At 40.1% G+C, this 23,465-nt stretch overlaps 1 protein-coding gene across 1 annotated transcript in view; it reads left to right on the plus strand.

Annotated features, from left to right (window-relative positions):
• Prim2 (DNA primase subunit 2) overlaps positions 1 to 23,465 on the plus strand; it is a 174,818-nt gene that overhangs the window by 25,833 nt on the left and 125,520 nt on the right. The window contains exons 6-7 of the mRNA XM_050134776.1: positions 3,589 to 3,684; positions 6,693 to 6,830. Coding sequence (XP_049990733.1) covers positions 3,589 to 3,684; positions 6,693 to 6,830 — 234 coding nt within the window. The remainder of the gene's footprint in view (positions 1 to 3,588; positions 3,685 to 6,692; positions 6,831 to 23,465) is intronic.

Below are 23,465 nucleotides of genomic sequence, written 5' to 3' on the forward strand. Positions count from 1 at the left end.
TCTCTATTATTGTTCTTTTTTAATGGTTCTACTCTATCAATTTTTACTTAGAATCTCTGATAGCAGAAAGCAGAAAGGCAAAACTTAATCTTGTTTTATTTTATGATTGCTGTAGGTAATCTCTTTAAGGAGAACTTGAGCAGATGAAACATGCTCATATTTCCCAGGAGAGAACAGCAGAAAAGACGACCTGCGGGGTTATTTTGGAAATTTGAAATAATCAAGTCAAGTACTTTATTCTAGCCAGTAAAGTTTTAGCTAGTCATTTTGCATTTTTAGTGAGAGTTTTCTGTCTTAAGTTTTCGTTGTAACTAAATAGATAACTAAATAGCCTAGGGTATGAATGACAGTGGGTGAACTTAAATATTTTATTAGGTTATTTTATTTTCTGTGTTCAGCAGTTTTGTCTGCATTGTGTTTTGTACCATATGTATATCTAGTGCCTGAAGAGGTCAAAAGGGATCATTGGATCCACTGCAACTGGAATAATGGATGGTTATGAGCCATAATGTGGGTGCTGGGAACGAGACCTGGGTCCTCTGCAAGAGCAGCATCTCCAGCTCCTGAGTGAATGTTTAATTCACTGAGGAAAATGTGATGTTTATTCATAACAGGAATGACATGGAATTTTAGATAAAATGTATCTGATTACTTCTATTATATTTTCTCGTGTATTAGGGACTGAGCTTAGTGCCTGTGGGTGCTGGCAAGAGCTGGCACAAGACTGAATCTTCATACTGTGTTCCTAATCCTGTGAGTTCCAGTATAGGAAGATTAGACAGCTTTCTTCTTTCTGGATTATAGGTTTTGGTAAAGGAAGTCTTCTCCCATTCTTCAGTCACTTAATGTGTTTATTTTTTAAAGTTCTTGAGTTCATTTTTTGGTTGTCTGTTTGGACAAGTCAAGTCTTTTGTAACCATGGTCTTGTTTCTTGAGGCCTCTGAACACTGCTGTGCACTTCCCTGGCATTTTCTTTGTAAGCAGTTTAAGAACTGTTCTGTTTGCTTCTGATATGTTTAGAAGCTAGCATCTTGTCAGGGCAAGAGCCTTCCTGTGTGTTCAGTGATAGTGACACCAGTTTCTTTGTTGCTGTCACAAGCCACTATAAAAGAGCAGATTGGTGCACTTGTTCCTAACTTCAGTATGGCAGATTATTTTGGTGTAAAACAGTACAGCTAAGCAGTTGTTACTGTTAATGATGGCAACATCAGCATGCATATTAAATTTCAAATAAGTATAGGAGAAAGGAGGATTTAAAGTGGCTATTCACTCTTGGTCAAGGTCGACGTACCAGAGATATTAGTTCCCTCCTGTATAGCAGGCCTAAGTCCAGTCAGAAGCTGTTGGTTACCTTTTTAACAGTTACGCCACAGTTGCACCACAGGCCTGAATTGCCAGTCTGATTTTTATTGTGGCTCCGGAAATTTGTAGCAGATGGATGGAACTGAAACAAATTATACAGATACACAAAGACATTTTTTGATTTGTGGGCTTGAATTTGGGTATTTGTAGAAACCTGGCAAGCAGAAAGGGGCCCTTATGGGGAACAGGAGGAAGGAGACTTAGGGAAGTGGGTTAGTAAGACACAGTGATGTGAAAAGGAAAAGGGAAATGACGGGGAGAGGACTAGAGCCAGGGCAACAGGCTAGAGTGAAGGGAGCGAGAATTCACATTAAGGATGTCTGACTTCCTTCCTTCCTTCCTTCCTTCCTTCCTTCCTTCCTTCCTTCCTTCCTTCCTTCCTTTTTCTTTCTTTTTTTTTTTTTTTTTTTTCTGAGACTGGCTTTCTTTATAGTCTTTGGAGCCTGTCCTGGAACTAGCTCTTGTAGACTAGGCTGGCCTCAAACTCATAGAGATCCTCCTACCTCTGCCTCCTGAGTGCTGGGATTAAAAGCATGCACCACCACTGCCCTGCTGATTTCTTTTTTTAATGGCTGCATAAAATTGCATTAAAATTTCACATTCCATTTGTCCGTTCATCTGGACATCTGGCTGTTCCTATTTCTATTACAATGAGAGCAGTGATGGCCATGGGTGGACTGTGCCTCTGTGGTTCGATGTAGGTGTATGCTCAGGAGCATGCTCAGGAGCGGCGCAGCTGGATCACATGGTAGTTTTATTTCTCACTTCTTGAGGCACCTCCATGGATTGTATTCCTGCTAGTAGTGAGTAAGGTCCCCCACATCCTTGTCACCATTTGTCATCATTTGTTTTCTTAATCTTACCACTGGAGAGGCTGACAGAATAGTTGAATGAGACCAGCCTGGGACACACAAGAAGACACGAGCAAACAGACAAATACATTTAAAGACTGGTGTTTGTTGCTCACTCATGAATGCTGGTTGCCTGTGCCTTAATGTTTGAGGTGTGTGCTACCACTGCTTCTGCTTCTGCAGAGGAGTGGTGATGGTTTCATATGACGTAGACATTTCTCTCAGTACTCATGTGGGTTCCACTTTTAGCTTCATTTCTGTACCTTTTTTTTTTAAATTGGGAGAGATTTGTTTTCTCCTTTAAAAAGATTTTTAAAAAAATTATGCGTATAGGTGTTTTGCCTGCGTGTATGTCTGTGTACCACATTTGTGCCTGTGAGGCAGAATAGGATGTCAGATCCTCTGGAACTGGAGTTACAGAAGATTGTGAGCCACCATGGAGGTCCTAGGAAATGAATCCAGGTCCTCCGTCAGTGCTCTTAACTGCAGAGCCACTTTTTGTATAGAAGTTTAGAATTTTTATCTACCTAGAGTTGTCAGTCTTTTTATGAAGATATAATCAACACAAGGTCAAAAAAAGTTAGTGCCTTGAAAAGTAATATTTTAAGTTTAAAGTATTGTATGCGACTAAAAATCTGAGAAATAAGCTAAACCATTATTAACTTTAATAGATACTTTTATAAATAGCAGGGTATAACTCTTGATTTGGTTGGTTAATGCTCACATTTAGTCTTTAGTAACTTGATTTTCATTTTAAAATCAAGATCTCGGGTTGTAGCTCAGGTTGGTCATGAACTCAGGTCATGGTTCTCAGCCTCCCCATTTCTGAGATGACAGGTTTTACATCATGGCTTTAACCTGAACATTTTTTTTATGGTTCTTTCCCTCTGATCATTGTACTTTCCTTCTCTGTTCTTATTTATTTTTAAAGACTATTTTATGTAGCCCATGCTCATCTTAAACTCATTAAGATAAGAGTCACCTTAAATTTCTGGTCCTCGTGCCTCCACCCCTGTGTGCTGGCATATAAGCGTGTCTCCATGCCTGGGCTTATAAACTGCCAGGGACTGAACACAGCTCATAAGGAAGCACCCCACCAACTGAGCTCCATCTATAGGCCCTTCGTTACTGCTCTTTTATCTATCTCTTTAGATATTGGCAGGAAAAAAACCTTAAAAAATATTAGAGTTAAATTTTCTTGCACATTTTGCCTTCCCTAGGGTTAATAATGATTTAGCAATCATTGGAAATGACAAGACAGTTAGTATATTAACTTGTTTTTATAAAAGTGTGGAATGTTCTCTACAGTAGGAAATGCTTTATTGGAACTGAAGAATATAAGTTTAAAAGGCTCATAAAATGTGTTTCCTCTTAGATAAGTGATGAAGAGAAGACTCTTCGAGAACAGGATATCATTGCATCCTCGCCAAGCCTAAGTGGGGTTAAGTGGGAATCGGAGTCAGTTTATAAGGTATGTCAACATTTATAAAGCGTCATGCTTAGCTTTATCTGCATTTAAAAAATATTTATTATGTATACAGTGTTCTTCCTGCATGCCAGAAGAGGGCACTAGATCTCATTATAGATGGTTGTAAGCTACCAGGTTCAGAACCTCTGGAAGAGCAGCAGTAAGTGCTCTTAACCTCTGAGCCATCTCTCCAGCCTCCTTTACCTGCATTTTTTAACTTACACATTTGGGTAGCCCCTCCCACTTCATTGTGTGAATAGATAGTACTCAGGAGACACTCAGTGCTGGGCCACCCTCCACGCAGACATCCTCCTCACCTTTTTGGGTTTCTGGCTGCACCCCAGGCCATTCTGTTGAAGGAAAACCTTAGGGGCATCACTTGGCTCTTGCATGTGCTCTGGGGCTGCCCCTCTTTTCTATTTGGTTCTAATATTCTTTAATTGGTGCTTTGCTAGAAACTCCTGCAGTTAGACACAAGCTAGAGTCATCAGAGAGGAAGGAACATCAATTGAGAAAACAAAATGCCGCCCTGAGCTCTAGCTGTAAGGCATTTTCTTAGTAATGAATCGGGGAGGGTCTAGCCCATTGAAAATGTTGCTATGCCCGGGCTGATGGTCCTGGGTTCTCCAAGAAAGCAGGCTGAGTAAGCCATGGGAAACAAGTCAGTAAGTAGCACTCCTCCATGGCCGCTGCATCAGCTCCTGCTTCTAGGTTCCTGCCATGCTTGATTTTCTGTCCTGACTTCCTTCAGTGATGAACAGCAGTATGGAAGTGCAGGCCGAATAAACCCTATGCTCCCCACCTTGCTCTTTGGTCGTGGTGTTGTCTCAGGAGTAGAAACCCTGACTAAGACAGCTCCCTAGGCAGGTCTTGGGCTCTTCCACACGCTTAGGCTTATGACTTTGTGTGGTCCCACTGCATCTCAGCTCTGTACTGTGAGCCTATTGCTTTCCTATGGGGATGCCATCCTGAACCTAGTCCAGCATCTTTGCTGGGTCATCTACATTTCTTCTGTCCTCTCAGCATAGAGACCTTCTTTATGTGAGCCGGCCAGATAACTTGGGAATAAGTAGTTGTGAAGGGGAAGAGGGAAATCTGAAATTAACTGAAAACTTGGTGATGCCATCTCATAGTTGACCGTGGAAATGATGGACAGTCACAGTAAACTTGGAAGTACACCTTTCTTACTTACTCACTTACTTAATTTTATACACAGGTCCCTCCTTCCCCTTTTATTCAGTTTTTTTTTCTTCAGTTTTTGTTTTTTATTTTTGGTTTTGAGGCAGTGTCTCAGCAAGTTGAGCAAGCTGGCCTTGCCCAGGCAGGACTCGAATTTGTGATCGTCCTTGCTCAGTCTCCTGACTCGCTTGGATTAAAGACTGAATGCACGATGAGGTCTTGCCTCCACATTAGCTGTCTGTACCTCTTTCTTTTTCTTCACATCGAGCCATCATCCAGCCTCCTCCCAAGCATAGTGTACGAGGATTGGGTCCTTGATTTAGAGCACACATAGCCATTGCTGGACCATCACAGCATCTGCTGCTTCTGCCTGGGCATTTTTGTTTGCACTGTACTTACCACAGTAAGCTAGAGGCCTAGAATATTACAGAAAAAAACACAGCGGGATTATTTAGCTTTTGTCTTCCTTCCTTTCCCCAGGTTTACAGATTTGAGTCCAGAGGAATTTATTTCACTCACTAAATCATAAGCCAGTAGTAGACTAGAATAGATTCTAGTCTTGGACTAGAGCTTGCTTCCAAATGCCATCCTCTGCTCTTGCCTGCATTGCACTAACCCTTCTTCCCTATGCCTCTGCTGTGTCTCATGTACCACCTGTTGCAAACCATAGCACACATGATGCCCTGTGGAGCTGTTTGATATTCCACAAGTCTTTTTTCCTGTTCTTAAATAAATTATGAACTCTTTGGGGACAAGAACTATATTGTAGTCATGGAAAGCAGGACATTTGCCGCAAGCTTTCTAGTTAAAAGGCATGTGATCACAGACTAGAGACGTACATGCCCTACCAGAGGACGCAGGTTTGGATCCCAGAACTCATATTGGTTAGCTCACAGTTGCCAATAAGTCCAGCGTCTGGGGACCCAACACCCTGTCTAGACTCTGGAAAGTGTACTAACATGTGCTCATATCCATATACAAACACAACATATACACATGATTTAATAAAATGAAATTAAAAGCATTTAAATGGCACATGATCTGTTGTTCAGAGTGTGAGGTGTCATCATATGCACCAAACTGCAGCCAGGCAGATTTCAGTGTTGCCCAAGACTAGAAATATTTTCATTGCTTCATTTTCAAAAGAATTAAAAAAATATTTTCTAGGATGATGATTTTCACAGTCATCTAAGATCATGTGATGCTTATCTCTTAAATGGAGGGGTAATTCATAGTACTTAATCTTCGTTTTATTTTAAAATAAATACTTAAATTCTTAGGGCAGATATTTAACAGCAAAACTGAAGGGTCATTATTTCAACTTCTTGGTGTTGAGAGAAACTCTTCACATATATTTCTCCACTGAAGGAACAGAAGCTTAGATGAACAGATTGGGAATTAGCTTCAATTACAACTAATTTTTAGCACTGGATATTTTTTAAAGATAAAAATTAGAAGAGTACTATTTGACAACAAATTCTGAACCTGTCATGAGGTGACTATAACATGTCTAAAGACTTTGATATAGAAGTTTAAAATTTTGTGGTTTATATTTCAGAAATTTGTAGGTTATAACTAAAAGGAAACATTCTTTTTTGACTCTTTTTAAACTATTGTTACTGTCTTTTGAAACATGTATTCTAAAACATTTTTTGTTTACACCATTAATTCTTCCTAAATGTTAACTGTTTGATTTTAAGGAATACGTTTTTTATTCTCTTTTCTTTTTGCAGCTTCTGGAACTAATGGGTTTTGTTTGACTTAACGTTTGAAGTCTTAGGACCTGGTAACAATAGAAACTGATGTGTTTCCCTGTTTCCTTCTGAACCCAGATCCCCTTTGCTGATGCTCTGGACCTGTTCAGAGGAAGGAAGGTCTATTTGGAAGATGGCTTTGCTTATGTGCCGCTTAAAGACATTGTGGCCATCATCCTGAACGAGTTCAGAGCCACGCTGTCTAAGGCTCTGGCAGTAAGTGTCCTCTTTTATGTCTTTATTTGACATCATTATAAATCCCTGGTGACTGTGTTTTGTGCTCTTTTACAGAGTAAGTTAATTTAATTTTCATAGTAACATTTTGATTGCCTGTGGTATTGTGTTATTAATTGTGGAATCCTAGGGTTCTAAAGTGTTAGTTGCCACACATGGTTTTCTTATTGCTTCTTCTGATAGCACTAATGGGTGACTGACTACTAATTATGGCAGCGGTCTCTGTAGGTTATCCATCAAATCATTTCTGCTTGGAGATGGACTTTATATGTGGTCCTTAAAAGCAATGTGGCTGTTGGTGGAAATAACTCCTAGATTTCTGTTGTGAATTGCTATAGTTCTATTAGTAGAGGGCATTGTAGAAGCAAATTTTGGTTTTCTTATTTTGTGGTGTTGGAAGTTGAAACCTAGAGCCTCGGCTTGCTAGGGAGTCATCCACTGCTGACCTGTGTGCCATCAGCCCTAGGAGAAAGTGCTTATATTTAGATACTAAAAACAGTGATAGGCTACTGCTGAGTAAGAAGCCCAGAATTACGTGACATTCGAAGAGCTATGTTGAGTAAATGATAGCATATTTAGTTTGTTGAAATCTTACTTCAGACTGATGACACTTGACTTTTAATCCAGGTCAGTTTCTTTTATGCTTTTTTGCTCTTAATGTGGAAGAGGACTTCAGGGTTGAAGGGCGATCATGAAGCTGTAATGACAATTGTGTAAGCATGTGGTCAACTTTCATTGTGAGGTAAAATTGTAGTGTTTCTGGTACAAATAATTCTTATTATTGATTCTCTAGGGTCACTTAAGCATGCATCATTCAGTTATTTGGGAAGGCTAAAATATCTACTATTTTTATTTGGTGAGGCAGTTTATGGAAACACCTAACTGGATTTCCATGAAAATCTGTATGTGTGGGCATGTGGTGTTAATGATGGAACCAAGGGCCTTGTGTGTGTGTTAACACATTGTCTACTCCTGAATTATACTCTCAGGTCTGAGTAGGTATTTAGCTGTTAATGTTCTTTCTTCATCTAATTCCATGCTATATTATAAGTATTTATTATGGTTAATGCTCTTAAGTTGTTTCCCTGTGATTTACTCTGCCCCACAATGTGTTTATGAATAAGAATTGTGACTCCACCACTATGGACCTATTTGTTTATTGGTTCTCTTTGTTCTGTGGTTCTTGTTTCAACCAGTTCTCTGTTTTGGATAGCATTTCTTTGTGTGAAATAGGTACATTCTTTTCAGGACAGTAGACAGCAGTGAATGCTGTCCACTAATGCCCCTGTTCTCCATAGTCACAGAACCATCACCAAGCATTTCTGAAAGCTTTGGGGATGTTGGTACCAACCTTGAGGCAGTTGAGGCTCCTTCCTCAATTCTGTTTCTAGTAACAGAAAGCCTCCTGATACTTCCCTGCTTCAGAGATTGTAGTACACACTACATTTTACTCCAGCTCCCTAGTTGCTGGTCACAGAAACAAATCTATGGTATCTTAAACAATAAAGGAGTATGTTAGTCCATAAATTCAAGAAGTTCAGAAGTTGTCTGAGCGACACTGGTGTCCTCATTAGTGTTCCAGCTGTTTCTCTGCAGTTGTTTTTCCCGTACGCATGTGCATATGCTTTGTCCTTGGTTTGGCTTCTCTCACATAGCAGAAGTGGGTCAGACATTTCTCTTGTAACATACCATCCACACAAACTTTTTTGTGTCCTTGAATTCTGTTCTTTGTCTTAGTATTTATTATGCTTGAAATGGCTTAAGGCACAAGCTGTATCACTTCCTTATGGCTGCTCTGTCAAAGTACTATAGAATGGGGTCTCAGAAGAAACATTCATTGTCTCCTGATTACAGAGAGTTCATCTCTGAACTGATGGGGAAGGGCTGCATCTGCTTCCAAGACACAAGGTTAGTTCAATCTGCTGAACAGGCACTGGTTGCAAACTTAGGAACACACAGAATTCTGTCTTTACTCCTGTGTATTCAGATTCCTCCATTTTCTACTCAGAGAATAGGGAGAAAAAGTAAAATCTTGTGAAAATCTGCCGTATGGTCTTCTTTCCACATTGTATCATCAGGAAGATAAACAGCAAATCCAGACCTAACACTTTGAACTGTGTGGAAGACAAATGTCCAGCAAGTGCTCCCCACAAATTTATGAAATGAATGGGTAAAAGACTGTAAAATGTATTTAAGCTTTGTAAAGCACTAACCAGAATTAGCTATGAAACACTAACAGGGTTTCTTGGCTTGCCTCCTCAGTTCCTCGTCTCTGCTTTCTCTTAAGATTGATCTTGCATTTCTGTTGAGGATATCACAATTTGGGAACATGCAAAGTGTCTTAATCCCATGAACCATCAAACTAAGTGTCAGAATCACAGCTTTAGGCTAGGGAATTCTTTTGGCCATGATAATTGGCTAAGTATACAATACAGCTTGGATAATGCCCCCCAGATTTTGATGTTTTGAAGCTGTAACTGGCACTCCCTCACAATGTGAATATATTTGGAAATGGGGCCACTGCAGACACAGTAGAGCTGTATTATAATACCAGTTATAATAATATAAACCATAATAAAAATATGGTATTATAAAAAGTAGAAATTTGGGACACATCTGGGTAGTTCCGTGTGAAGGCGTTATATTGTCACACACCAAATACCAATAACTCGGAGAGAGATGTGAAAGGCCCTTCCACAACAGTTCAGGGGTGGGGTGAGCATTCCTACTCACAACTCAGTCCCAAACCTGCGGTACAAAGAATGTGCCCTAACCACTTCTGGTGACCCATCCCTGATGAGGAAGTGTAAGATTACAGAAGCTGAAATGTCTGAGAAAGAATTTAAAGTCTTACTGTTCAAAAGAATTAACCATCACTTAGAAGAGAGATGAATCAATTAGGAAAATTTATCCATGACCTTGACAAGGTAGTCTCCCAAATGAACAGAACAGTTAATGAATTGGAGTTGAAAGTTCAAAATATGGAGGGTCCATTTAGCAAGGAGTTTGAAATATAGAAGGAGATACTCAGATAAAAACCACAAGAGACAGCCTTGGATGGGTAGGCACAGTGAGTATTTATTTAGTGGGTTATGGTAGGAAAGGGAAGGGGGGTGGGGAGACAGGAGAGGAGACTATCCACAGGGGAGGGAAGGGGAGGGTGTGGGTGGGGCTTGTCTCTTAAAGGGACAGGACAGACCATTACATGGAGAATAGAGTCAGGACATATATAAGGAAAAAATTAAGGCATAATTCCTAAAAATGGATAATATTTCCAAGAAGTCTGGAGCACATTCAAGAAGCCAAGCTCATGCTGATGGTGTAGAAGAAGGAGTGGCGGCAAAACTGAGTGGAATGGACAGACTGGTGAAACTACCAGAGAAGACCTCAGAACTGGATGGAAACAGGCTTTCAAGCACATGGCGCTTAGAGATCCAAGTAGACATGCCCAGAGAAGAAACTCTACATGACATGTAGTAGTCAGGGTGTCAAAATTACAAAGTAAAGAAATAATCCTCTAAGTAGGAGAAGAACACCAACTTATATTCAAAGGCAGAAATATCAGAATTGCCCCAGGCTTTTCATCTGCAAGTGGAAAAGACAGAATGAATGAGATGCTTCCAGCTCTGAAAGTAAACACCTGTGAACCAAAAATGTTACATACTGCAAAGCTATCTTTCAAAGCTGATGGAGAAATAAAAGAATTTCAAGGCAAACACAAATAAAACGAATTCGCTACAACCATGCCATCACTGCAGTAAGATCTTAGTAGAATGTTATATAGGGAGGAAGATAGCGTAGCTACAGATAAACAAACTAGATTTGTGAAAACTGCATATCAGACACAGCAACTCAGTAAACCCTTAAAACTAACATGGGAACAGGAAAAGAAATAAGAAAAACCCAGCAAAATAGAATGTCACTTGTTTTAGTCAGAGTTTCTATTGCTGTGATAGAACATCATGACTAAAAGCAACTTGGTGAGGAAAGGGTTTATTTTGCTTACACTCTGTCTGCATCAAAGTCCATCACTGAAGGGAGTCAGGGCAGGAACTGCAGGCAGGAATCTGGAGGCAGGAACTGAAACAGGCCATGGAGGAGAGCTGCTTACTGACTTGCTTACATGACTTGCTCAGCCTGCTTTCTTACAGAACCCAGGACCACCATCCAGGGGCAGTGCCACCCATAGTGAATTTGTCCCTCTCATATCAATCATCAGTCAAGAGACTGCACCACAGACTTACAGGCCAATCTGATGGAGCATTTTCTCAGTTGAGATTCCCGCATCCTAAATGACTAGTTTGTATTGTTGATATAGAACTAGCCTGCACAATTCAGTTTCTTTAAAACATCCAAAGTATTTTTCAAAGTTCAAAGTTTCTCTAAGGTTTCCAAAGTCTCTCTAAAATATACACACTCTTTAAGATGGTCAAAGTCCCTGTACAGTTCTAATTATATAAAATTTCAAACTGTGGCATCCTGTTATATAAAAAAAAAAAACACTTCTACACTTTGTTCCTCCAAGTGCACTGTTAGTTTCATTCAAATGAAAGCAAAACCAAAGCTGAAGAGTGTACAACCCAGTGTCAGACTCCGTGGCTCATGATCGTTCTATATTCCAGAGGGCTTGGCGCTGGAACTTCTCCAGCTTCACCATCCACGGCACAACTCTGAGCGCTCTGTGGCTTTACCAGCCCTAGGTTCCAGACTCCTCCCACAGTCCTCCTCAACCAACATGGTCGGGCTATCGCAGCAACACCCAACTCCTTGTACTAGTTTCTGTGTTAAGGTCTCAGTTACTGTGAAAAAATACCACGACCATAGCAACTTGGAGAGGAAAGAGTTTATTTTGCTTATAATTCCATATAGCAGTCTACCTTTGAAGGATATTAGGGCAGGAACTCCAGGAAGGAACCTGTAGATAGGAACTGAAACAAACCATGGAGAATGTTACTTGCTGAGCTAGCCTTCCTATATAGCACCCAGGACCACCTGTCTAGGGGTAGCACCACTCTTAGTGAACTGAGCCCTCCCACATCAATCATTTGTCAACAAAATGCATCACAGACGTGTTCACAGGCCAGCCTGGTGGGGCATTTTCTTAATTGAGATTCCCTTTTCTAAAGTGATTCTATTTTGTGTCAAACGGACATACAACTAGCTAGCACAGTAAAATAAATTTATAGGGGATAGCACTCTTTTCTATAATAACCTTAAATGTAAGTGGCTTCAACCCACTGTAGAAAGATGCAGACTCAGAGCTGGATGATAAAACAAGGCCCGACTATGTGCTGTCTACAAGAAAAGCAAGTAACCAGGAAAGGCACCCAGATACTTAATAGCAAAGGAGGGAAATAAGCTACTTAGCAAACAGAAAATGTAAATAGGGTGCCACATCTAGTCTTACATAGACAAAGTAAGCCTCAAACCATAACTAATTAAAAGAAATAAAAGGGATAATGCATATTAAAAGAATCAAGATAATAGAACAATTGCAAACATGCATACATAAATTATTGGAGTCCCTAATTTTATAAAACAAACACAGAAAGATACAAAAGACCACATAGGTCCTGACACAATAATAATGGGATCTTGAATACTCCACTCTCAAGTTTAGATAGGTCTTCCAAATTAAAAACAAAGAAATTTCAGAGCTAACATATACTATGAATGAATTGGACTTAACAGAGTAGTCCACCCAACAGATGAGGAATATACATTATAGATATAATAGGATAAAAGGGTAGATTCTTGATTCTACTCTGAAAAGAAAAAGGGAGGATATAGATATCATAAGAAAAAAGGTAGATTATTGAATTATTTTTCCTAAATTCTTACTCCAAACATTGGGCACCAAATAGAGCATGATTAATAAAAACCTAGAGACAGATATTGGGATTCAACCTGAAGACCAGAAAGGCAAAGCAGATAGCCACTGGCTTTTACCTCTACCTCAGTTTGAAAATGGCAGTCTAGTCTCTAGGAATCCTCAGAATGAGACTGAGCCTGAAACCTGCTTCCTCCCATTTTATATTCTTCTCTAGGGCTGGGATTAAAGGTTTGCGCTGCTACTGTCCGGCTTCTGTGGCCAACTAGTGTGGCTATTGGGATTAAAGGTGTGTACTACCACTACCTGATGTGTATGGCTGGTCAGTGCAGCTCTTTTACTCTCTGATCTTCAGGCATGCTTTATTAAAATACAAATGAAATATCACTACATTATATTTTTCTTAGCAACACATGGAACCTTCTCTAAAATTTATCTCATCATAAGGTACAAATCAAATCTCAAAAATACAAAAAATTGAGATAGTCTGTCTTCTATTAGACCATCAGGCACTATGACTAAAAATTAACATTAAGAGAAACAACAAAAACCATAAAATACATGGAGACTAAACAGCAAACCTTTGAATGAATCTAAGAAATGAGAGAGGAAATTAAAACATTCCCAAAGAAAATGAAAATACATCCTGTTAGAACCTGCATGCCGCCAAGGCAGTCCTAAGAAGAAAGTTTATAACAATAAGTTTTCATGTTAAAAAGATTTGAGAAATACCAAATAAATAACCCAACAATGCACCGCAAGACTCTCCAGAAACAAGCAGATGGCCCTGCGCACAGTAGATGCCAAGAAATAATGATTAGAGAAGAAACTAAGTAAAAGAAAACTACACAAAGTCAGCCAAAGAAAGTGTTGGTTCTTTGAAAAAGTTAATAAGACAGACAGTCCTTAACTAACTGATAAAGAAAGAGGGGGAAGACACAAATTGATTAAATTTGAGATCAAAAGGGTGCCATTACTGCTGACCTGAATGGATTTCAGAATATCATTAGAAATTACTATGAAATTAATAATCTGAAAAACTGGATAACCCAGAATAGAAGAATTTTCCAAAGCATATTGTCTGCCAAAATTAATCCCTGAAGGTATAAAGAACTTAAGCAGAGAAATTGAAACTTTTAACGAAGACTCCACTAAGCAGGGAAACTGAAACTTTTAACAAAAAGTCCACTCGAAGAAAAGCCCAAGACAAGATGGATTCACTGCTGAATTCCATCAAATTGTCAAGGAAGAGCTCATACCAAATGGTTTTTATTATTACATTCATCTAAAGTATCATATTCACTAGTGTACAGTGGTAGCCATTATAAAATGGGAATTAAAAATGGGTATGAGAAGAATAGAAGTAGATGGTCGTGATTCCTTTGCCATTTTAGTAGGTCATCTTGTGTATGCCTTTGGAATTATTACTGGAGAATGCTGGTGTTATTGCTGGGAAGGTGTTTGCGGCAGGGATGTACAACAGAAGTATTTGGGGAGAAAGGATTTTGGTGTTGGGTGTGTTGAGCTTATGTAATTATGGGGCAGTGGTAAATTTGGTTTGAAGTATGTATGTATACATTTTTATATATGCATATTGTATATATCCTCTATACTATGTATTAATTAGTCATTATGTTGACATCATTGAATAACAGCTAAAACTTAGCAAAAATATTTCTAGGTTTCTGATTCATTAAGTTCACTCATTGGAAACCAGTAAATGCATATTAAAGTTCTTTAAAATCCTAGAGTGCTCCGCACATGAGATGTTCATCTAGACTTCTGTGAAAAATAGTATTTTAGGAAGTTTTACTTTTTCTTTTGATTTTATTCTACAGTGCTTTACTACACAGTTTATATTTTGTCATGGAATTTGATAGGGAGAACTTTGATGATTCACTCCTGGCCTTCTTTGGTTATTAGCATGGATAGCTGGTCTTGTGAGTGTGAGAGGGTTTTAGAATTGGATGGTATCATTTGTGTATGGTCTTGGTCTTTATCTTCAGATGTTAGAACACACCTGCTTAATAGAGACCGTCTCAGATCAGTCTACTATAACCGGTTATTCTGTAGAGCGTGGGACGGACTGTAAGCATGTTTGTCTGTTCTGGAGGTGTCTGGTGAGGGCCTGCTTCTGGATTGGTGTGTGGTGATTATCTTGTTGTCTTCTCAGATGGTGTGTGTAGGGAGAGAGAAAGGACATGCTCTTGTGCCTTTTTATATAGGGATTCATGAAGTCTTTCTTTATGACCTAATTGTTTTCCAAATGCCAGCAAATCATTGTCTTATTTACTTTGTGTGATAGGGCTTAGCAGAATGCTGCCTCCTCCTTTTAACATACATGAGTGTAGTATTAGTTTCTTTTTTTAACATAATTTTTTTTTTAACCGAATCTTTGGGTATTTCATATCAAGTACCCCAATTCCACTCATTTCCTAGTCCCTCCATATCTGCCCCCATCCTTGTAACCTCCCCCAAAAGTTAATTTACAACAAAAAACAACCCCCACCCCACAAACAAGCAAACAAAAACAAAAAAACCCAAAACAAAAACAAAACCAAACCCCCCCCAAAACCAAAAACCAAAAGCATCTTGTTGACCCCTTGGGCAATGCGTGCTCCTCTATCAGCCACAGTGTTCTGTGCACGAACGTTCCAATCCTCTGTGTTTCCTGCATCGCCATCATGTATCTGTCATAGTGGCATTTGAATTTGGTGTGTCATGCAGTATACCTTTTTGCCCAATCAGCCCACACAGCTTTTCTTGTGAGTGTTCATCAGGGTAGTTCAAGGCCTCTGGTACTTCAACTACAAGGTCTAGGATATCCTGCTGTTGCCCTGAGTCCTGGGGGATGCTGTGGCTTTGAATCCACAGGACCCGCCCCTTTACGTGCTTCAGCAGCTCCTAGATGGGGAAGGTGTTGGGGTGAGCCAACTCAAAGCCCTGAATCTGTGCCCTGGTGCTCAGCCTGTTAGCTTTCCCAGATCCAAACCAATACAGCTGGCTCCCACTTTGGCAGGGTGAGGAGCAGGGTCAGCTCTTCTTGCACCTGAGCCCCTAGGGCCAGCTGTCCCTGCTCTGGCTACCACATACCACAATGCCATCTTAAAAATTATAATACTTTTACAAATTCTTTGAGAATGTCACCCATGTATACAGTGTATTTTTCATATTCACTCTTCGATATTTTCTTATATAAGAAGCTTTCTATTTTGTCTATGCATGTTTGATTGCAAAAATATGAATAGCTTCCAGCTCATGGAGTCTGTCAGTGAAGGACACAGGTCTTTTGCCGCAGGTCTAATGTAGATCTTGAGCTCATTGCCTTTTCAATAGTCTGGTGCCTTTCTTAGGCTCAACCAAACCTCTCGCCTGTATTGCTTTCTGGGATCACTCTCAAGCAGTGTTTCCACGAACATTTTAAATACTTCAGTGACTGTAGGGTAAAGATTATGCTGGAGTTAACTTAATTATCTCTAAAGGCCAATGCCATGTCTTATGAAGATTAGCTACCTAGATCTGATGAGTTGCCTGTGGGAACTGTATGTTTGGATGCGATTTTTGTTGTTAAAAGAAATGAAATCAGGATGGATGCAGTTCAGCTGTGTACGCAATGAGACCAAAGCACCTGCTAATATGCGCCAGATGCCATGTGCAGAGCATTTCTGAGTTCCCAGGGACGGGTATTTCTGACTTCAGAAATCCGACTTTTGTGTTCACTTTTGTGCATTTCTCTTTCTCCTTTACTCCTTGTAGAAGTCAGACAGTTTCACACTCCTTTGTAAGAGCTCCTGTTTCTGAGGTTATGTGTCCTATTAAGAGTTATAATTACCCAATTGAAAGCTTCAGTGCAGACTCTTAGGGAGTAATGAATAGTTCTCCACACTGTGCCTCGTTTCTCTTAACTGTGCCGACTAATGCGTATGTGAAACACCGATTTTATTCCTGTTGCCTACTTGTGATGAGAAAGTGTCAGCTGATAAGTTGCTAGGAAACAGCCGATTACAGAAATAGTTTTGGGAGGGGGTACTTACAAATCCAATTCTTCGACAGTTCTGCTCTCATAGAACACAAATGTATTCAGCCACTACAAAGAAAGATGTATCACCTGTTGGGGTTTCAATTTAAAATCTTTCGCACAGGGGAGCTGTACTATGAAAAGTGTTACAGGATTGATTAAGTGTTGAGGGTGTAATTTTAAAACAGAGACTGGGCATGAAAAAGTAATAATTATGTACCTGTGTGACTGGGTTTCAGTTTTCCGATTCATCATTATGAGAGTAAGAAGAGCTAGAGAGGAGGAAATAAAACCTAGCACACATGGCACACTAGAACTAACATAAAAGAACTGTATTAATTAAATCAACTTCATAAGATAGAAGTGGGATTAAGTCACCCACATGTCCTTCTTCACTTTGGTTGCTTAATCTGTGCCAGAGAAAGAATATTGAAAAGGAGTGTTTGGTCTTCTTTTATAACTGACCGATTTTTTTTTGTAACTATAATTTTATGGTTTCGAACCTAAGGTCTTGTGCATACAAGGAAATCACTGTGCTACTGACTTTTCTCCCTAGCCAAAGGATATTTATTTTATGTCAAGTCAGTAACTTTTCTTAAGTATTCAATGTGTCAGGCCAAACCCCTGCTGGGGAGACAGTGTGCCTGGGCTTCCAGGACACAGCAGCAGGGGGAGGGGCAAGGGAAGGGGGGAGCGATGTGAACAGCTGCATGCATGGTCAAGTGAGAGAAGAGTGTGCATGAAGTAAAGAGACCACAAATATGATACAGCGACGAACTTGGTCTGAGACTTAGGTGTACAGAGGGCTTCAAAGATGTCAGCTTTGGTTTGAGTTTGGCTGTTGTTTTGAAAAACAGATTAAAATGTTTTATACTAATTTTAAGTTTGTAAGCCATCCTGTAAAAATTTTGTGAAGTATCAGAATATGTGAAGATAGAACTATATAGTTTATATTTTGATAGTATGGTATGTAACTTTAGAACTCATTAATTTCTTTCAAAATATTTTCTTAAAATATCACAATATTTCTCTTCCTCCTTTCCTCCCTCCTCTTCCTTTCTTTCCTTCCTTCCTCCCTGTCTTCCCCTCATTTTCTTTTTCTGCGATAGGCTGTTACTTTGTAGTATAGGCTGTTCTCAACTTCTTATCTTCTTGCCTTAGCATCCTAAGTGTGGGTATCACAGGCATGAATAACTCCACCAAACTTAATAGCATTAAATGACTATATTATCTATCACTGAGATATTATGAAATTGTTTATGTCTATGGTCTACATGTATGTACATGCACCATGTTCCAGAAGAGGCTCTTGGGTCCCTGTTACTGGATTTACAAATGGTTGTGAGCCACCATGCAGGTGCCAGGAACCAAACCTGGGCTCCCAGCAAAAGCAGCCAGAGCTCTTTACCATTGAGCCATGGCCAGCCCCCTCACGTATATTTTAGTAACTTACTTCTCCATCTCAATGACACTGGACGTCATCATTTCTAGCAGTCACATGCAGTGTTGTATGAACTTCTTATCTAAACCTAGGTCTTTATTTTTGTATGTTCATGTAAATTTAGAGATTATTGAGTCAGAAAGTCTTTTTTTGTTGCTTTTTGTTTGTGTATGTGCAGGTGAGTGCATACGTGTGGAATCCAGGGGTTGATGTCAGGTGTCTTTTTCAGTGCCTCTCTACCTCATCTCTGAGACAGGATCTTTCACGGAACCGAGAGCTCACCAATTTGACTAAACTTGCTGGCCAACAAGCCCCAGGAGTCCCTTTTTTTTTTTTTTTTTTTTCTTTATGCCTTTTCAAGGGCTAGGATTATAGGTGCGTGCTGCCCTCCTGGCTTTTTATGTAGGTCTTGAAGTGGGGGCACTCTAAACTCCAGTCCTCATGCTTACACCACAAAGTTTTACCAACTGCCAGCCCAAGTTTAAGTAGTTTAAAGCACTTGATGCTTTCTGGAGCTACCTTTTCTTTTCTTTTTAATTTTTTTTTTTTTTGGTTTTTCGAGACAGAGTTTAAAATTTTTTTTGAATTGATTTTTATTGAGCTCTACATTTTTCTCTGCTACCCCCCACCTCTCCCCTCCCCCTTCAACCCTACCCCACCAGAAACTACTTCCTTGCTTGCAGGAACTCATGAGGGTCCCGTGCTCCGAGCAGCTAAAAGTATAGAAAAACAAGTTGTTTACCTACAGCAAGCAAAAGGTCATAGAAAGTTCAGGGTCTGAGGGTCTACAGCCCCCCAACAGCTCCCCCTTTTCTATATAATTAGACCAGGCCTGTCTTAGGTTACAGAAGCACAAATTCACATCTTACCTGTCATCAGGAACACTTGCCTCCACACACAAGGCTTCTATCTTAGGTTGATTGTGACAGGCTCCTGTTTTACCCGTCTCTGGCTCACTGGCCTTCTTGTAGCATGTTGACCCATACAGTGACTGGCTGTTTTGCTTTCTAAACTTCAGTTTGAACCCCAATATCTGTCTCTGGGTTTCTATTAATCATGCTACATTGAAGGCTATGGATGTTGTCTTAGAGTGTAAGTGCTATACAGGTAGTTAGAATTAGTGTAAGAGCAAGGGTACCGGCTGTAAATGTGCTGATGAGGATCATGGAAGATGTGACCAGAGTCTGGAAGAGTTTGGGAAAGTGAAGAGTGCTCTCCAGGATGTGAGTGACTGTTAGGGAGATCTGCTGTGGCAAGGACTGAGATGCACCTGGGCTTCAGCTCAGAGAAGGAATATTAGCAGAGTAGAGATTGTTAGGAAGCCATTTTTCATATCTGCAAAGGATGTTGAAGGTGAATGTGCCTAGTATAGTTGAGAACATATATACAAAGAAATATATTGTTCCTTTCTCAACTTGGTGTTCTTAGTGTTTACTGTACAGCATTATATATAATAAAGTAATATTATAAAATACTGCATATTCATTGCATCTAAAATAAGAAATCAAAGAACAACAACTTTAGTTTTGGACATGTTTGACTTACAGTGCCACACAAATAGACACCCGTGATGACATCTGACATGTAGATGGAAGTCAACCCTAATGTTCAGAAAAGAAGCTGTGGATAGAAGAGGGTGTTGTTTAATGATGTGATGATGTTGGGTTGGACATAAAATAGGGTGAAAGGAGTTGAAGATAGACGTCTAGGGGACATTCCTAAGTATGGAGTAGATGGAGGAAGTACAGCTGAAGAAATTGGAAAAGCAATGTGCTGGAAGGATGAAGTGAACTCGGGGTATAGTCTTTGAGAAGATGCCAACAGTAGCCACTAGTCAGGCGTAGAGTGCTGTAGAGGAGATGGAGAAGATGGAGCAGAGGCCATTGTGTTCTTGTGACTTTGGGGAAAGCTGTGGAGAAGGAACAAACCTTCTGTCAGGAGGTAAAGGACTGTGGTGACATCTGGAGTAGAGAGACAAACTGCAGGATGTCCACATTTCACTGTGTGCATTTGGAAAGTCAGTTAGAGAGTCTGGAACCAGGGGCACAGCCCTGGCTTTGTCTTGAGATTTTCGTCACCTTGTTATGTTTGTCCATTTGGATAACTTCACTGATGTTTAGATTCTTTTGTTTTAATGATCTGACAGCTCTCTAGTGTGGAGAACTTGGGTGAATGTTTTGTGTTACAGCTTTAGTGTTCATTAAGCATTATTGTGTAAGCAGTAAGCAGGTGCTAGTGAATCTGATCGTTTGTGGCATCTGTTTTTGTTGTTGATGTGGATGTTCTTTGTAAGAATGGTTGTTGTTAATATTCTGACTGCCACATCTTAGACAGACTGTTAAAGAATAGGTATTTCCATTCTGTCTCTCCTCCCGTCTGTCCTAGCCTTTCTTATATACTCTGACTTCATTATTGCCAGAGGAGAAGGCTGAGTACCGACGGGCAGAGCCCCTGCCACTCCAGATTTCATTTTCCTGTAGTTCTGAAGTGCCGTCTTTTACATTTCCATTTTCTCTATTTAGAGAGCCGTCTCTTTGCAGGTGCGATGCTGATAGAATTTATCTGCTGAAAATGAAAGTCTGTGCTCTTGGATCTCTGGCTTCAAAATAATCATCTAGAGTACATACAAGATGTAAGAGGCAGATGAAAGATGCAGAGATGCCAGTCTTAATTTACAAGAGGTTCTTATCAGCAAGACTGGATCATGACTCATACCGTCTTCAAAATGTATCTGGCATTGTTATCTGAGCTATGATATTTCAACAAACATACAACTTGAACTTACAGAACTCTAGTTTTCTTGTTGAATTTATATAGGCAATAGCAGATACTAAATTCAAAAAGTATTTCTTATAAAAGCTTTACATTTGGGGCGAAGGCTTTGTTGAAACAGTGCTTGCTGTGCAGCCAGTACCCGAGTTCAGATCCCCAGGACGACGATCACAGTGCTGGTGCTGTGGGGACTGGCAGATCCTGAGGCATCAGTGGCCAGATAGCCTAGCTCTAGGTTCACTGAGAAACCTAGGCAAGTCATGAAGGAAGAGACGTGAAGTCAACCTGTGGATCCACATGCATGCATGCACATGTTGACCTGTGGATCCACGTGCATGCATGCATATGTCGACCTGTGGGTCCACGTGCATGCATGCACATGTCGACCTGTGGATCCACGTGCATGCATGTATATGTCGACCTGTGGGTCCACATGCATGTACACGCATGTGCACACACCACCCACATCTGCATCACAGGCACACAGATGCTTTACATTTTTTGGGTAATGTTTAAAAATGAATTCTGTTTACCTTCAGCTTGTGGAAAATTTGAACATTCTTGCATTTCATGGGAGCTTTAGTTAATGACCACCATGGTGGTCTCATTTAGAATTTACTTCCTCGTAAATTAGTTTTTTAAATCACTGTTCCAGAGATTTGAATGTAGCTACTCTTTATGCAAATGGAAGTTCCTTTCTGTTAGGTAGTTTTTATTGTGACCGAGTTACTTTCACTTGGAGTGATGAAATTAGTTAATAAATGAAACTTAAAGGAGGAAAGGGTCTTTGGGCCCACAGAAGGCTTCAGTCCATCACAGTGGACAGTACATAGTAGCAGGCAGGGAAGGCATGGAATCAGAAGCAGGAGGCTGGCATATTGCATCTGTGCCCACGAAGAGGGAGAATGGGGCCATAAAGCCCCAAGGCCTGCTCCTCGTGAGCCACTTCCTCCAACCAGGCTCCACTCCCTAAAGGTTCTACAGTCTCCCCAAAGGGCACCCCCAACTGGGGACCAGCTGTGCAAACATGAGCTGTGGGGTCAAAGCACAATGGTGACAGAGTCCCAGGCAGCACACACAATAAAGATGAGAACTGAAGCCCAGCCAGGTCAGCTTGTTCTCATCACATGCCCAGGGAAAAATGGAGGTTGTCAAGGGTTTGGAATACCTCGCCTGATTTCCATCTTATTTTAATAATTTAACAAAGGTGTTTATAAAGTGAAAAAAATTAATATTCATTTTTTTCTCTTTAGGTAGTTATGTTGACTACTAAAATTTAGAATTTACTTTAGAGAGTCACTATAAAAAAGACTTTAAAAAGCTTTCTTAGATCTGTCAAAGTTTCAATGGTGATAGTAATGTTTACACTTTTCTTGATGAATTATATTTTTCATGTTGTATACATGTAGTATACAAATGACATTGTTTTATGCTAAATAAGTTTTTTTCCTAGATGCAGCAGAACTCTGTTTATACTGTGACCTTTTAGAATAAATTGGCAAGTATGTCAGGTTTGCCACAAGGTGGGATGGAAAATACATTTTCAGGGAGATCGCTGGGCTGCCGCATTTACTTGAAATTTTAAGCAGTGGGATAAAAGACTTTATGTTGAAACATGGATGATGATTAACGAGCAGCATGTCACTCGGAATTCACTGCAGGTGCGGCGTTTCCATGTCAGCTCAGAGCGGCTCCTTGTAGCACAACGGAGATTTTATAATAAGCACACAAGGTTAAGTGTGCCATGGTAATGGTGGAGCAAAGCAGTAAAAACTCGGCGTCTCTTTTCACATTGAAATTGACTTCTTAGCCTGTACAAAGCCTGTTTTCATATCTTCATTAATATTTTATCTTTGTATTTTTCTGATGACCTATGGCCCTTAAAATTCCGGGAGCTTCCAGCTTAGGAGCTTCTTTCAACAAACTTCTATGTGCTTTCCTATGGCATCTGTAGTTTTCTGTTACTTTTCAAGTCAGTTTACATATAAACTTCCTTCTGAGCATTGACCTGGACAGTTGAGGTACCTGCAGTGGGTCAGGAAGTTGAAGTTGGGAAGCTTGTGAGAAGCCCTGTCAGCATTCAGGGCATGAGATGAAGTCATCATCAGTCTCTTGAGGTAGGTTTGTGTCAAGTGCTAACTGACCTGCACTGGGAAAAACCAAGGGAAGCTTCCTATTGTTTCAATACACATTTCTAGCTAGCTTAACTTTGAGGGACCAAGGGCTGCCTGGTGGTTTCAGCCCTGAGAATAGTAAGCATGTGATTGCTATGATCAAGGCTAACTACCTGATCATCATGAGGTGGTAAATCATTTGGTCAGTTCAGGAGCCTAAAAGGTTCCTCTGGTGAGTTGAATAAGAAAACCCCATAGGCTTCTATGTTTGAATGCTTAATCACCAGGGAGTATAACTGTTTGAAAGGATTAGAGAGGGATTAGGAGTTGTGGAGTAAGTAAGGTGTTGTTGGAGGAAACCTCCTCCCCCACCATGGTCCAGCATGTCTTTCTCTGCTTGCTGTCAGTGGATCAGTATGGAACTCTCATCTGCTGCTCTGGC

Source organism: Alexandromys fortis, unplaced genomic scaffold, assembly GCF_014885135.2.
Source record: "Alexandromys fortis isolate MF-2015 unplaced genomic scaffold, M_Fortis_MF-2015_v1.1 scaffold_20, whole genome shotgun sequence".
In the NCBI taxonomy this organism is placed as follows: domain Eukaryota; kingdom Metazoa; phylum Chordata; class Mammalia; order Rodentia; family Cricetidae; genus Alexandromys; species Alexandromys fortis.